A 15830-nucleotide genomic window follows, 5' to 3' on the forward strand; every position below is an offset into this window, starting at 1 on the left:
GTGTGTGTGTGTGTGTGTGTGTGTGTGTGTGTGTGTGTGTGAGAGAGAGAGAGAGAGAGAGAGAGAGAGAGAGAGAGAGAGAGAGAGAGAGAGAGAGAGAGAGAGAGAGAGAGAGAGAGAGAGAGAGAGAGAGAGAGAGAGAGAGAGAGAGAGAGAGAGAGAGAGTTTTCCGATATCCAATAAAGCCGAATCTCGACCTCACTTGGGCGAATGTTTCGCTTGGATACGATTTAAAACGGTATACGACGGCAGAAAACGCTACCCGCCTGCCTGCTAGTAAACAGGTGACTTGCGAGATGACGTGCGATCATTCGTTTCTATTTCTAATCGTATCGAATTATTAATTCGCCGAGATACGAACGCGTTAGGTGATTTTCGATTTGACGGGTGCGAAGATAGAAGAAGGAAAGGTGGAATAATAATGGAGAAAGGGAGAGAATTTACTTTATTATATATATTATAAATGTTTCAAATTATATTGGATAATAATAAATATCGTTTCACTATCGGTTCTACATCGATTTAACACGAAATATATTTTTCGATTTTATAATGTTCGCGGTTATATATATATATATATATATATATCGAGAAGTTTTCGAAACTTGATTGCAGGAATCCCCGTTTTATTAATACCTTACTCTCTCCTTTGAAGAAACGAACCGGCCGAGATGAAAAGTTTCGTTTTAATACAAACTTGTTACAGAAATGCGGAATATTTCTTCCCCTTCCCCCCCTCCCATCGACCTCCGTTTAATATCGAGTTAATAACTATTTTCAGTTTCGTACATTTCGCTTATCTTCAATTACACGTTCGTTTCCGTTAAACCTTTAACTCGTCCGACGTCCGGCTGAAATTTTGCTGCACTACACAACGAGGGGATCGGGAGTATGAAGATGGGTGAAAAAGAAGAGTGAGTGAGAGAGAGAGAGAGAGACGCGGTGGAAGAGGAGAGGGAAAAGGCATGACTGGTCCGAGCTGACAACCGGGCAAAAGAGTGTCCAAACGTGGACGGAATCGTAAGAGAATTTCACTCGTCCTCAACCCTTTTACATTCACATTCCATTCGTCACGTGGTAGTGAGGAAGGATAGGATGTATCTCGAAAAGGTTCCAGTCCAACTACCTCTTCAATTACCACGGCTACGCTAACATCCGTTTCTTCTTTTTTTTTTTTCCGCTACGCGGAGCCAGCGTCGGTCGATTCGTGTCCCGCGTAGCCCATTGTACGTTCGCGATATTTGTCCCCTTCTATTGTTATTCGACATTTCTCGCTCGTTACTCGACGTATACCGCGTCGATAACAGCCCTCTATTTCCGCGTGTATACATTCCAATCGGCTAATCGCGAAAATTCGGAATAGAAATTTCCTAACCTTTTCCCCGCATAATGATTTCTGTCGAGACGAGATGAAAAAGTTCGAGAGGCGGAAAATGGGGGATTCTAGAGTGTTTATACCCACTGTACGATACGGTGTTCCTAATGTGTGAAGTGAAAAATGGAAGGAGACAGATCGAGAGAAAACGGATATGGATTTCGATGACGATCGACGACGAAGTCGATAAAATCGTCGTGTAAATTCTGCTCGAAACCGAAATAGCAGTGTCGATATATATATAACAAATTTAATAATAAATATATACGAGAAGCGGTGTATTCGTTTATTCGGATGGAACCGAGATAACGGGGCAAATTTATATACGAGCGATTTCACTCTCGTTCTCTCGAGAATAATATTAATTCGAATCGAGAGCGAAATTATCAAGCGATGTGGCAACAACGCTTTCCCTAGCCGAAAACAATGGAGACGATAACTTTTTGCGTTTCTGACCGAGTCCTTCCTCTCCCAATCGAGCAAATTTGCTCAGTCAGGAGGAGACGGAGGTGTGGTGCGCTTTCGTCGAAACGAGAACGAGAACAAAAAAAGAAAGGCAGCCTTCTATTTACAAAATCGTTGGAACGAATGGAAACGATCGGTGGCTCGCTCGACGGAGGAAGAGAAACTGCACACACGTTCGGGACTCTTTTCTATCGAATTTCTATTGGACACGGGACGTCCGTTCGCAGCGAGAGGGCCTACGTGACGCGTAACATCGAACTATCCTACTACTTTCTTCTCTCTCTCTCTCTCTCCGCCTATACCGCGAGACATCGATCCGGTGTAAACACACTAACTGTCGCTTCACAATTCCCCATTGTATTTTTTTTTTTCCATCACCATGTTCGACATTTTTACAGGGCTATTGAATACAGCCCTTTCGATCCATTAGTCGTCGCTCTTTTTTTACTTTTATATACTTCCTTCCTTCCTTCTTTCGATTGTGTTATATTAATCGTATTTATTTTACGCGCAACGATCCTTATCTCGCGTATGATCGCGATATTTGGACTTCTCCCTCGCCTCGCAAATTCCTCGCCTCGAATCCTATTAACTAAGTCAAGGGGGGAGAGAAGCACGGAGGGGACTAGTTACCCGGGAATTAAGTGATCCACGACAGATAGGTCGGTGCGCGTCGGCCATGGAATTTCCAGCAACAGTACAATTATATATATATGTGTGTATGTATGTGTGTGTACTTTCCTTGATTCCTAGGCGAAACAGCAGAGATCGTATTAATTCGAGTCGGCATATGCTTACGCGGAACTTTGACTTTGCGATTCGCCGATCCGTAGATCCGAGATTGGTGTCGATAATAGCGGTTTCTCTAGTTTCAAAATAGATAGATTTAACTTAGGTGAAGAAACTCCTCTTCCAGATGGAAACTGTCGAACTTTTTCTTAGAAAGAATTGAATTTCGAGAGATAATATAAATTATATATTAAAATTAATTACATTTTGATACACATGAACACGCTTTAAAACATTTATATATATATATATAGATAGACGTTAATTTATGCATTTACGAATCACAATCGAGGATTAAGGAGACACGGTCGCGATGTGAAACGCGAGCGATCATCTCCTCCTCTTGGGCCTGGCTAACATTTTCAATCGCTTCGAGCACCTCGCCTTTAAAGCCAGCGGCGAGACCGTGAAAGCGTCTTCCCTTAGGTCCGTCTCCATCCCGGCGGGCCGTTCAACCGGTTTCGCAAGGTTTATCGTCCTTGGGGAGGCTGCGAAATTAAAGACCATGCATCCCGCGTGTCTCCTCTAATGCTTCCGCTCGACGCGGACGAATAACCTCGAAAGAGGGGGGAATTAATCTAACGAGAGTTGGTAAGCGGGCGTTACGCGAAAAATGGCCGGATAATTGGGAACAGTTTCGTCCCAAATCTCGCGGTTGCTTGCGCTTAACCGTGAAAAGAAAATTTCGAAGGGAATTTGCATTTTGTTGCGAGCAGCAATCGCTTTCCGCCATCGCTCGAAAGCGAACGACTCGGTCGGTAAATCGCTTCTGAAACATCGTTCTAATTACACTTTGGCCGTCTCGCGCTCCCGCCGAATAGGAGGAGGATTAAACCGATCTCCTCCATCCAAAGGCGAAGGTTAAATCCCGTGGAAAACTTTCGAACAAGGGAACTTTCCAACTTGGCCATTTTCCAACTCCAGTTTTAAGTAAACACGCGCGACGAGACCCGTCGAAAATTTTTCGTCCGCGTTGAGTGGCAAGTTGGAAGCGAGGAGGGGGGAGGGAAAGAGAGAAAGAGAGAAAGAGAGACGAAGGAAAAAAATTGGAGAAGTAGGTACCTACGGCCTTGAGCGCGGCCGGAGAGACCTGACCGGGGACACGAGGCGGCATGATCTCCGTCGGTACTTTCGGGAACGCGATCTTGAGAAGGCGTTTGCTAATCTTGTAGGTAAGAGCGGTTATCGGCACTTTGAACGGGTCCCTACCCACAGGCATCTCTCTCGCGGGCGGCGTTGCCAACTCCTCCAACCTCCGCACGTTGAACGGCCTCCATTTCTTCTTCTTGATCTGCGATTCAACGATTCTATCTATCGAACTTTCTTTTCTTTTTCTTTTTCCTACGCTATTCTCGTTCGTCGCCGATCTATTTTCGCTCGATTTATCGACGAGGAACGCGTCTATCTATCTATCTATCCCCCTCTCCTTTTCTAAACTGTTCTCTGTCTCGATTCGATCCATTGGACAATTTTGATAATCTTACGCACGGGTCTAGGTTTGGGCGGGACTTTGGGGGCGGACAGTATCTCCAACACCTCCATGTGGTGTTCCCACTCGTCCGGTTTGATCGCTCGACGCAATTTCGCCAATATCCTTTGCCTGGAAAATTATAGAGCGAGAAATCGAATTATTTCGATATTATCCCCCTTCTCGATCCTCTGACGTGGATATAGCGCGGGAACGGAAGGAGCAAGGTGAAGGACGGAAGGAGAGAAGGGAGAGAGGAGAGGAGAGAGTAAATTTCGTAGAGACACCCTTGGGCACTGTTAATAATCACATCTATCTAGGATATACTCGTGTCTGGTAAATGGGCGCGCCAAGTTTGACGTGAAAGTAGACACGGAGAGTGGAAGGATCGAATGTCTCGATTCCCGGCGAATCCTCTCGAGTGATCGTATCCAGATTGGCTCGAGGCCGGAAAAGACCGGTTCGAAACGCAATCCGATTATGCTCGTATTTCGTATTCGAGGAGAGAATACCCCCTCCTCTCTCCTTCTTTGTCTTGCCCCTCTTCCACGTCAGAGTCGAGCGATATATAACCCGATTGAAAAGGCAACCCGGTTGAAAATAATCGAGAAAAGTTACTTTAAGCGATTACTCGTTAAAATTATTCATTGAATAACGTTTATACATAGTGGCCTATAAAAACCTCGGTTTCAGTTACGTATAATTACATTATTATTATTATCGTGTTGAACGATAAATTATTAACCTTTTGCACTCGAGGCCTTTTTCGCTCGAACCAATAACTCTACATACGTTCCGTGAATTTTTTAGCTAACTTAAAACGATTTCACGCGCAATTAACGTATAAAATTTTTATACGTTCTAATATTTTACGTATCTTTATGTATAAAGAAAGAAAATTTGTCGAATATTGAAGATCATATTGTTGTGATATTTTAATAATAACGTAATTAACGTGCTCTCACATTCTATTATTCTTATTTTTCATCTTCTCTTACTACATCTTTACTTTCCTTCTCTCTATTATCAATCTCTCGATGAATAAAAATAATTTCATTATTTAATAACGAAAAAAATCAAACTCATCTTCTAATTTCATTTTACCGTATTCCATGCAAAACTTTGAAAATTTCTATTTCCACAACTGTCAAACTAACGCCGAAAATGTGGACAAAGAAATCTAACCTAAAAATCTAATTTGATTATTCCACGCTTTATAAAATTATAAAGAGTTTAGAAATTTATTTATGAAGCGATATTTAAAAAGAATCAAACGAATAAATAAATGTCGTCACCTGTCGAGTTATCAAGTGGCGCCACCGTACGAGCGCAAACGGTTACAATAACAAATCGCTCAACAACTTTAAAGTTAAATTTGCCCGAATCGATGCGGCAAACATCGCTCGCAACAAACTCACTTCCTCTTCATCTCTCGTTGTTGCCTGGCGTTGCAGAAGAATCGATACCTCCGGTAACGTGATTTTTGTACCCTCAAAAGTGTGCTGGCTATGTTGGCGCTAGTCGGGAACCTCATGTTCGCCAACAGTGTTCTGGATTAACGCAACAATTCGTTAATTCCCGTTACTGCCGGCAGAGGGTGGGTAGGTAGATAGAATCACCTTTTTGTGGGAAGTGCCAAGTCGTTGATGCGTTTCGTGGTTTTGGCCGCGAGAGTTTTCGGATGGATTCGCGGAAACAGTGGCGGTGCTTTTCTACGAGGAGAGGAGGGTGAGGGCCAGTTGTTGGGCCGAAAATGAATCGGAAGAGCGTCACAGGCTCCATTATACTCACGCTGGATCGTATTTTTTCGTAACGTGTTTCGGCTGGGCCATCACTTTGATTCTTTTCGATGCTCGTGCCTTCAACGCTGAACGCCGGATACTGTACGGTCGTGGCTGGTCGAATCAACAACAAAAGTTACTAGCTGGAAGAGAGAGACGGATTATTAGAGCTCACCAATATGTGCACGTGTTTCTTCTGGATTCTTCTCCAGTTGGGTCGTGCCAACAGAGAGATGTGCTGTTTGTGGGACAAATGGTCCATGGCGTATTTGATCCTTTCGGACAGCATGTTTGCGATTCTCGTTCTCAGCCAATCAACTAATCAATCCCCTCCCCTCGGTGACGAGCACGCGGCTCGGCTTCTCCTCCTTCCTTTTCCCCCCTCTCGATCCTTCTCCACTCGACCCTCCTCCCTCTCCCTGCTCGCACGATACGACGATTCAACCGGATCCGACGATTCGAGCGTCGTTGGATATGTCGACCGCGTCGATTTGCGAAAAAAAAAACATGGGGGAGGGACACAAAAAGAAAACACAAAAAAAAGAAGCAGAAGCGGGAATTTTCGAATTTCGGTGAGATTTATCACCACGAAACTCCTTCCCTGTCTAACCCTTAATTTGGACGTGACGTGTCCGTCACTGGAGGATATCGTTGAAAATTTAGAAAACGGATGCTACTGACGTTGCGCCGAAATAATAAACAAATGACGTTTTTACAACAACCTTCTCGACCCATGCGCAAATATTCGCGATAGAGATAGAATTTTACGCGAAAGGAAAAAGAAAAAAAAATCAAAAATCGTTCCTTCAATTCCCTTCCACACTGTTCGAGTCGAAACGAGGACTTGTTTTCGACCGCCGTCGAGAAGGTCGAAATATTCGTATTTACCGAAGAATCATCCATCGAGAATATGCAAACCGTGGGGGATTTTCGATTAATAATACCGAAACACGACGGTAAATACTCGGCTATTCCCTGGACAGTAACAGCCCGCACTATTACTACTACTACTACAGTCCGTTACTCGAACCGCAAGCTTCGTTTTCACGCGTTACGAAAGAAGGAAAAAAAAAAGGAAAAAAAAAAAAAAAATGCGAAAGAATTTCAAAATCAAATTTCTCGACTCGATTGCGCATTCGCGATTCTTGCTCGAGCGTGTAGTGTTATTAGCATCTCAGGATGCGAGAAATATGAAGGGACAGGGGATGATAGAACGTAATTTCGAGCTCGCGGTATTACGTACAAAAGCTCTCTCGATGAAGATCTCTTAAGGGACATCCGGGTCCGCTTTATTCGTTTTCATCGTGTCCACGAACATCCGAACGCGCGCACACACTCTCTCTCTATTTCTCTATCCTTTTTCCGCTTCCTACTTGCCGGCGCAACCGCTTCTCTCTTCCCCTTCCACGATTCACTTATCCTCCTTATTCCTCCTTTTTCCCCCTCTTTTTTCCGCGTCTCCCTCCACCATCTCGTTCCACCACTCGCTCCCCTCCCACTCTCACTGTCAACCCCGCATGGGAAATCTCAAATACGAGTCTGTTTACTTGGCACTTGGAATCCCGGTGGATATCGATGATAAGATTTTACTCCAACTTCATCCTTCCCCTTTAGCCCGCTTCATCAACCGCTTCTTCACTCCTACGTGGACCGTCGCTGCCGGGACAACTATCCTCACCGCTCAAGTTTCCGTCGCGAATAACGCGAAACGCAGATATATGCACGTATATTACAGAGAGTCGTGCCCTAACCGAGAGACCGAGTTCGAATTTCAACGGGGGAAAAAAAAAAAAAAAGAACGCGTCATTGCGACTCGGCGAAAAGCCAGCACTGCGCCCTGGCTAGACGTTAATAAAAATTTCTCTCCCCCCCCATCTCCCAGGATCGCGATATTTCTTTCTTCATCTCTCGCCAAATTCATTCATTTTCCTTTTGCTTTGCTCCTTCTCTTCCTTATTTCCATCAATTCCTCCTCTTCCTCGAAGTTTTATTCCCCATTTTTCCTTTCTTTTTCTTTTTTTTTTTATTCGCTCCGAGGATCCGAAAAATTTTTATTCTACCAGGCGAAATATTAATTCGTGGTTCCAACGCGATACAGTCGTAATATACTTTTATACTCGATTAACGTTGAAACGAGAAATGTTCGGCTACGGTACTTGGTTCCTCGAGTTAATCCGATTCCGGCTTCGTGAATAGGGAAAAGGTTTCCGTCGCATCACAGACGCAGATGCCAGCTAAATGCCAAGTACTGTTCATCGGTGAAAAGAAATCTCGCGAAAGGAACGCGAGCGGGTCTGATTGGTTAATTTTAAGGAAGGAAACGCATTCTCTACCATTTGTGACATTTGTTACATATACTAATCCAAAATAATTGTATCTAAATGTAATTAAACGTAAACATCCAGAGAATTCTAAATCGAAATATAAATTTTTTTTTTCTACCATGGCATTTCTACCATCACATATTATTAATCTAAATTTGCATTAATCCAGAGTATCGATATAATATAAAAATTTTATTTTTCATAAAATATATAAACTAATTATAATTTATTAATATTAGTTTAATTTATAAATGTAATTTTGTATTCGAATAGTTAAAATAATATTTAGCTTCCAATCTTAGACGAATATCTAAATTACAGTCCTTTTTCTACCATGCAGCATACGATGTCAACAAAGCGTCTAAAGTGGGGATAGACGGTCCTAGCGAAAACCCCTCTTGCCCCTGCGTTACCGTTCTGCGAGACTTCTTTTCACCAGTGAACAGTAGGTACTTATATACCCTGGCGCGAAGTATCGTTCGTGAATTCAATCCGCGATTGCTACACGTATCATTTACAATTGTCCGTAAATCTGAAGAGCGTTAATACGAGACTCGAATACCTGTGTTTCTTGCCAGTGAATGTCGAATGATGAAATTGAGTGATAAGTGAATCAAAGCAGGAAAAGAGGAAGATAAAATTCGCCATGAGAAATTTAATACTCGATACTGCCTTCGATCGTGGATCCTCGCTTCGATGAAAACATCGAACAACGAGCTACATTCTGCTGTGTATACATATTCGTCCTCCGCGGTTGTCCATTTATCGATCGGCCGTGCAACGTGCGCGCGCGCGGGCGCGCGTGTGTGTAACGATATTTAATCTCGCTACAATTTGCAAACACGACGCAACACGACGATCGGCCAATAATTCTCAAGGAGAGTTCACGCGTCGCCGGAATCCCCGTTCAACCTCTCTCCTCGTAATTGCTTACGATAGTCACCGTGCTCTTTGCTCGAGCACCTACGTTCGATTTTCACTTCTATCGTTTCCGCCTTCGATCGTCCTTTCTTATGCCCCATTTCATTGCCCCTCGGTTTTCCACCAATTTACCGTCCTCTCGATCCGTGTCCAATATTGTTCCACGATGGAAACATCAAACATTTTTCCTTCTCTTTCCCCCCGATCCGAGAACAATAATTCCGTATAATTTCTTATATAAAAGTCTTAACGAGCACGAGTACAGTTCAGAAATCTGGGAACTTGTTCTTGAGGGGGCTCGAAACGACAAAGATTTCTTAAGTATCTTCATTATCCGTTGAAAAACTAGTTAAAAATAATAATCGAATAAAGTCAGTTCGAGTAATTAAAATGTTTAAATAACATTTATTCCTATAACTTTGCCCATCTTTTGCTATTATTCGCGATTATTATTATTATTTTTAACGATTAAAATTATCGAAATAATTCAACTATTAAACTTTCTTCTTTACCGACGAATCCACGATATTCCGATATATAAAGATGTACAATTGCATCGCTAGTGTCTCACCGGATAAGTTTCCAACCGTCTCTTTATCGATGCACTTCTTTCGAAACGATCGTATTCGAATGGAAAATTCGCTCGTTGCATTCATCGATAATCGATCGAAAGCGTCCCCCTCGTACGTTACTAATATATTCCCCGATCTTTTCCCCGATTAATCGACCAAACATCTTGCGCATTAAGAATGCTCGTGCTCGGTCGGTATCCATCGATTGTGAAAAGAAATTTCAATCGGAAAACGTGACAAGCATTAATGATTCAAACCTCCCCCCTCCTTCCGTGTCTTTTGCCCCACGTTTTTATCCTCCTTATATTCGATCGAATATCGTTAAACTTACCCCGTCAAAACACGCGAGCAACGCAACTGCAACTTTTGGAAATTCGTATAAACTGGAATTAGGGAGGAAAAATGGTATCGAAAGATTAACGGATAAAAATTTCCTCCATTGTTTAAAACTTTCAAATTCGATTTACTCGCGCTTCGATACAACCCGCATATTTTCCACCTACGCGAGAATCATCTATCATCGAGAGTTTTTTCACATCGAGAATTATCACGAGTTGGGAACAAAATATCGAACTTTGAACCCATCGATCGATGGAACAGGGAAGTAAGGAACGATTCGCCGCGCGTACCAACGTATTTTAGGAAGCGACAACGTGACTTGCTGGCGGGGAACAGGAAACGAGAGGGAAAAAAGCAGGGAAAGCAATTTTCCCTGGAAAGACGGTGGCGTCCGAAAAAAAAAAAAAAAGAAAAAAAAGAACAAGTTTTTGATTCGCATTTATAACATTCAATGGTCTCGACAACGTCAACCGTGCCAAGAGAACTAATTACTTCGCCCAACTAATTGCACGCCATCGATCGTTCCTTTTGTTTCTCGTTTCCTTCGTCGAATCGGTCGTGCGTGACTTCTCTTTCACCTTCGGCGGATAAAAAACGTAAACAAACAAGTTTCGCTTCGAGATCGGTCAAGCCAAGAATTTGCGCAGGCGAAAATGGGTCGTTATTCTCGTCGCGCTGAGTTTCGCCTGGCGAGTTCTGAGAAAAAAAAAGTGGAGAAACTTGACGAACGGAAAGGAGAAAAGTTAGGTCGAATTCGAATTCGGTCGCGACTCTTTCTCCTTCGCTCGCTCGTTTCACCGAGTGTAAATATCGAGTGTAAATATACACCACTGGCAGGATATCTGGGAAAAATGAAACGTGGCGAGTTTGAAAGACACGATTAGCCCGCGAGGAACGGTGTTCGATCGATAAAACAGGAAATTTCAAACATTTACTTCTATACATTTACCAGAGGTTATGGTATTGCGTTTAATCATTAATAATTCGTTAATTAACCGGAAAACGTATTCGAATTTTCTCGACTGGAGATTTTAAATACGGAATTTCTCGAAAACCGACACGTTCGTAAAAATTCAACGATTATTGCCACTCGTCCCTCGAGATCGAATCTTCACCAGATTAAAGCGTAATTAAAACGATTTTTGGGACTGGAATTTTTTCCAATCCTCGAACAGGGAGGAAAACAAAAATATCGCGCGAGAAGATGATTGTGAATTGAATGAAAGAAGGAAGAGAGGGGGGAGGGGAGAAAAAAAAGTCGTTGGGGAATGTCGCCACGAGTTGTCTTCTGGCCGTCGTATCCGGTTATCTCGACCACTTTATCCGGCAAAATTGTCGGCGGAAGCGGAGAGGCGGACGAGCTCTCTCTCTCTTACGGCCACGAAAATTATATCGCGGAAGCGAAGTGGCGGACGAAAGGGGCCGCGAGCTTTCGTAAACTTGGCGGGCGGCGGAAACGCGGGGTAACGAGGCGAGATAGCTCTCGAGCAAGTTTTCGCGAAATTTTCCACTCGACCCCCCGCCGCCCTTGTTACACAGCCGTGCCGCGAGATAAAAGATAAAGATAACGCCCGGCTCTCCCCGCTTCTTAATAATTTCCAACAACCCCCCTCCTCCTCCTCCTCTACGATCTTTCCTTAAATTATCATCGCGAGAAATCCGATTCCAGATTTGATTTTTCGTATTATAATTCGCGAACAATGAGCTAATTGCTTCGCGCAAGCGCGAAAAGTACGCTTTTTTTCTGGAAGAAAAAAAAAAAAAAAATAGCCGGGATGAGAAATTAATCCTGGATATTCGGCGGCGGTTGCGAGGAATAATTTTACGCGATCCGGCATGCCGGTCACACGAGGATAGAAGAAGAAAAAAAATTGGAACCGCTTGCTCCTTCTTCCCCCCCCCCCCTTCTCGTCTCTTTCGAACCGCGAGCGGCATCTTCGATTTCGACCTACTTGGAAATCGAAACGGAAATAATGGGAGAAAATACCCGGCTTCGAACGTTTCGAATGTACCTGTGGAACGTTTATGGTTTAGAATAAATGATAGAGCTGAAGCCGTTTCGATATCGATTCCTTCGTACGTATATATATATTTTCGATAAAACAGCGTGTAACGAGCGTTTTCGAGTGAAATTTCATTTTCCATCTTAGTTGCGCTCAGTCTCGATCTAAAAAAAAAAGAAAAAATAAAGCCGGGTTACGTTTAAGGTTTCTCGAGATTGGTTCTTTGGACGAAATGATCAAACGGTGGTATATCATTTGCCTCTAGCTTTACGGCGCGTTCTAAAAACTATAGTCGCGGAAAGAGCACGCTTTTTAACCAGTAGCAAGGTTTTTTTTAGATCAATCTTCCTTTCCGCGCGTAATGCTCTAAAAGCAACACGAAATGTGCGAAACACGGATACGTGCTTCGTTATTTCACCGTCGCGGCCAATGAAACGCGAGTGTCGTTGCGAGGTGTGTTCTACATTTCGATTTTCGCGTCATAGAATATAGATAGAGAGAGACGCAAACGGATCGGATAGAGTTAACGCGATTGATAAATAAGCAGGGAATTACACGAAATTTACACATGCCGAAACATTTTCATGTTTGATTTCCGTGAAATTGAATTTTGTCACACGTATTAATCTACGAGAACGCTTCGTTATCGCGCCTCGTGAGAATCGTCCTACATAACCTTATTTCTGGCCGGGCAAAAAATTCTACCGTGCAACTCACCTCGAAGAAGCGCTATTTGCCGAGCAAATATCCGTTTTCGGTTCATCGTGTTTGCCGTGTTTCCCCACTCGGAATAAACTTCACTCCCATCAACGTGAAAGCTCATCACGTGAAAAATCACTGGTCATATCGCGCCGCGTTCATCCGGCCGACTCCCGTACGCCAACTATAGTCACGCCTCTTCACTTTCGAATAAGGAAGGACTCACCGACTCTCGATAAATCGAAAATCCATCTATTCCGTTCGGAAGATTTCCTTCCTCTCCCGGGCAATTCTAGATACTTTGGCGAAACATCGAAAGTAAGAGAAATAAAAAATCACCGATAAAGTCGAACACACGTGTATGTATTTATGTGTATGGTCAATTTCGAATTTTATACGTGCGCTTGGATATAACGAACGATCTCTCCCGAGACAAGTTGTAAAATTATTCTTCATTGACGTTTCATTGACGTCTTTTATTTGGAAATAGGTCAAATGGCACTTTATTCATTCCGATTATTGGTGAATGCAATCTGATTGGCAAACACGTGTTGCATCGGTACGATAGCGATGAATTGGAAGAAAAAGGATGCGTAAGACGAATGCGAAAGAGTATTTGACGAGCAAGCGAATACAACGTTTTATTGCCAAGTCAAAATCCTTTTCTCGTGCTTTCCGCTTTTTCTTTTATCTGAATTTAAATCAAAATTAAATTCTTACAAAGTGAATTTGTCGAATTTTTTTTTTTTAATCTTTATCTTTAATATATAATAAAATACATTAATTAATTAATATATAAAAATATATATATAAATTCTCCGATGATATCTAGATATCTAGAAAATCTAATTTATATGATATTATATATGTACGTTCTGCAATATATGAAACAAAAATTTATATTGTATGTATTCATATATGATATAAATATTCCGTACGATAAAAATTGATTTGTTGAGAATAAAGTTTGTTAACATTTTTAATCGTTACATCGGACAAAGGAAATAATAATGAAGTCAAATGTGATGAGTCTGACTCTTGAGAGTATAAAAGATGCAGAGGAGTGGAAGAAGGATAGAGATAGGATAAAAATTCGGAAATTAACCATCTTCAGTGTGCCGCAAATGAAACTCGTAAAAAAGGAAAAAAACAATAGGACGAAGATAGAAATAGGATAAAAATTGATCATTACTGCCATCTCTTAAGCGCTTGTAGAAAATCTTTCATTACTCGAGAGATGGTACTAGCGATTGTTTCTTACTACTATCTCGTATTTAAGAAATGTCTGGCACTCAAGAGATATCGCTAGTAATCAATTCTTATGTTTATCTTCCTTCCATTATTTTTTGTCTTTTATTGAAATGAGTTTCATTTACGGCACTCTAAAGATGGCGCTGATTTGTCTTTTTCTAAATATTTTCTTTTCTTGTTTCTTGGATACATTTTATTATTTCTCTCTTACAATTTTAAAAATGTGCTTTGATCTTTAATAAGAAAATATAGATGTTATATTCTCTCAATAATACATTTTAATTCTTTATATAAATGATTTCTTAAATACCCGAAAAGATACATTGTGAAATAATCGTAAATTCAAATATTTGAGAAACATTTTTATTTTTGGAAATGTACAATGCATTATTTTTCATCACGAGATTAATTTGTTAAAAAATTCGTCGAACGTTACATCTATTTCTATATGGAAAGCGATGATCATCATCTTTGGACCGTTGGATGGTACCTATTGTCGATCGTAAGCAACGTTTGGAATCGTGAAAGAGGTAGAAGATCCCTTCTTTACTCGCATGCGTTTGCTTTACTTTCTTAACAGATGGCAATATTGTTCCAGATAATCCACAGTTGCACGGATATCGAGATCGAAAAAGAACCGAACTAAAACGAAAATATATTGGAACAGATTCGATTGAAACGGAGGCACAGTGATTTGCATGGTTCGTTGAACGAATAATTACAAAATTAGCTGTAACAATAGGATGGGTCGCATCCTGGGTGGTAATTGGCGAGCGGTCGGAACAAAGAATATGTAATTAGTTTGCACGCGATTTATAAACGAGCGTTGGTTGCAAAGTCAGCGAAATCGAAAATAATTTACATTAACCGGAGTTAACGAGGGGCTCGGATTCGGTAATTAACCTATTACAGGACGAGCTTGCTTGCATGATAATTTTCAAAATCGATACGCAACATTCCTGCGAGCTACTGTCATATTCACCGTTCGCCACCGTTTCTCTCTCGCTGTAAACCATAATCAAGCGGTGACCAAACCCACCGACCAGCGAAACGAGTTCGAGGTAACGGATCTCTTGAAATATCGATAATTGGATTCTACCTGCTTTCAGACCTTGCGATTTATCGGTTGATTTTTGCGATTTTTATCCTTTCAAATCGAATCGAAGGAATAAAACAAAAAAAGCGTAATTTCGATACGAGCGCGATCTTTTAATGCCCACGATGACAAGTTTAAATTAATTTTTCCTCGTTTTCGTTTCATTCTCCTAGTTTGTTGGTCGAGCTCTTTGACCGTCCGTAAATTGAATTAGGCGGTGGCCAACAAAGGAAGGTTATTTGTCGGTCTACATACGTGTAACGATTCGACGTTTCGTCAAAGAAAATAGAGGAATCGTTTTAATATAGGTAAATTAATTCTAGGTAATTTCGTTTTATCTTCTCGGTTCGTTTTCAATTGCTCGCTACGGACTGCGGCCCATTAATTAAAGTTTATTTATGACAGGGCTCTTTGATAAATTGATTTTGCATGGTTGATAGAGAAATTTTCATTTCTCTTCTCCCTCGTTACAACGGTTTTTCCTTTTGCCATCGCTCGGGCCAATATCGGGACAGCATAATTCGCGTACGTTCCCGTTGCTATTCGCGGGAATACCCTTTTCCCAACGATGTTATACGAATCTGGGCCATCGACGACACAAAAGGAAAAAGCGAGAGGGAAATTTCATTGAATAGAAAGAATAGGAAATCTACAAAAGAGAAGCTGTAAATGGCGGACATAAAATCCTTCTTTATGCTCTTGCACAGGCCTTGCATGCCAATAATACTAGTTTTTCCCTTTCTCTTT

The 15830-nt window shown here is 41.7% G+C and overlaps 1 protein-coding gene across 6 annotated transcripts; it reads right to left on the reverse strand.

The window, feature by feature from the left end:
* Positions 1-2288: 2288 nt before the first annotated feature.
* Positions 2289-13279, reverse strand: LOC408660. Of its 6 annotated transcripts, none has more exons than XM_397515.7 (7): positions 6054-7805; positions 5889-5992; positions 5717-5809; positions 5516-5647; positions 4118-4229; positions 3692-3920; positions 2289-3117 (listed from the first exon to the last, which is right to left on the reverse strand). In XM_397515.7, the coding sequence occupies exons 1-7, from the start codon at positions 6165-6167 to the stop codon at positions 2960-2962; spliced, it is 942 nt and encodes a 313-aa protein (XP_397515.3). In that variant the 5' UTR covers positions 6168-7805; the 3' UTR covers positions 2289-2959. The 6 variants fall into 6 exon arrangements, with proteins under 6 accessions (XP_397515.3, XP_016766269.1, XP_016766268.2 ...); XM_016910780.2 differs by having other exon boundaries at positions 2969-3117; positions 3696-3920; positions 6054-7804; XM_016910779.2 differs by lacking the exon at positions 6054-7805 and adding exons at positions 12047-12201; positions 12755-13279 and having other exon boundaries at positions 2975-3920; positions 5889-6021.
* Positions 13280-15830: the final 2551 nt, after the last annotated feature.

The sequence above is a fragment of the Apis mellifera genome, linkage group LG2 (assembly GCF_003254395.2).
Source record: "Apis mellifera strain DH4 linkage group LG2, Amel_HAv3.1, whole genome shotgun sequence".
NCBI classification, from domain to species: Eukaryota; Metazoa; Arthropoda; class Insecta; order Hymenoptera; family Apidae; genus Apis; species Apis mellifera.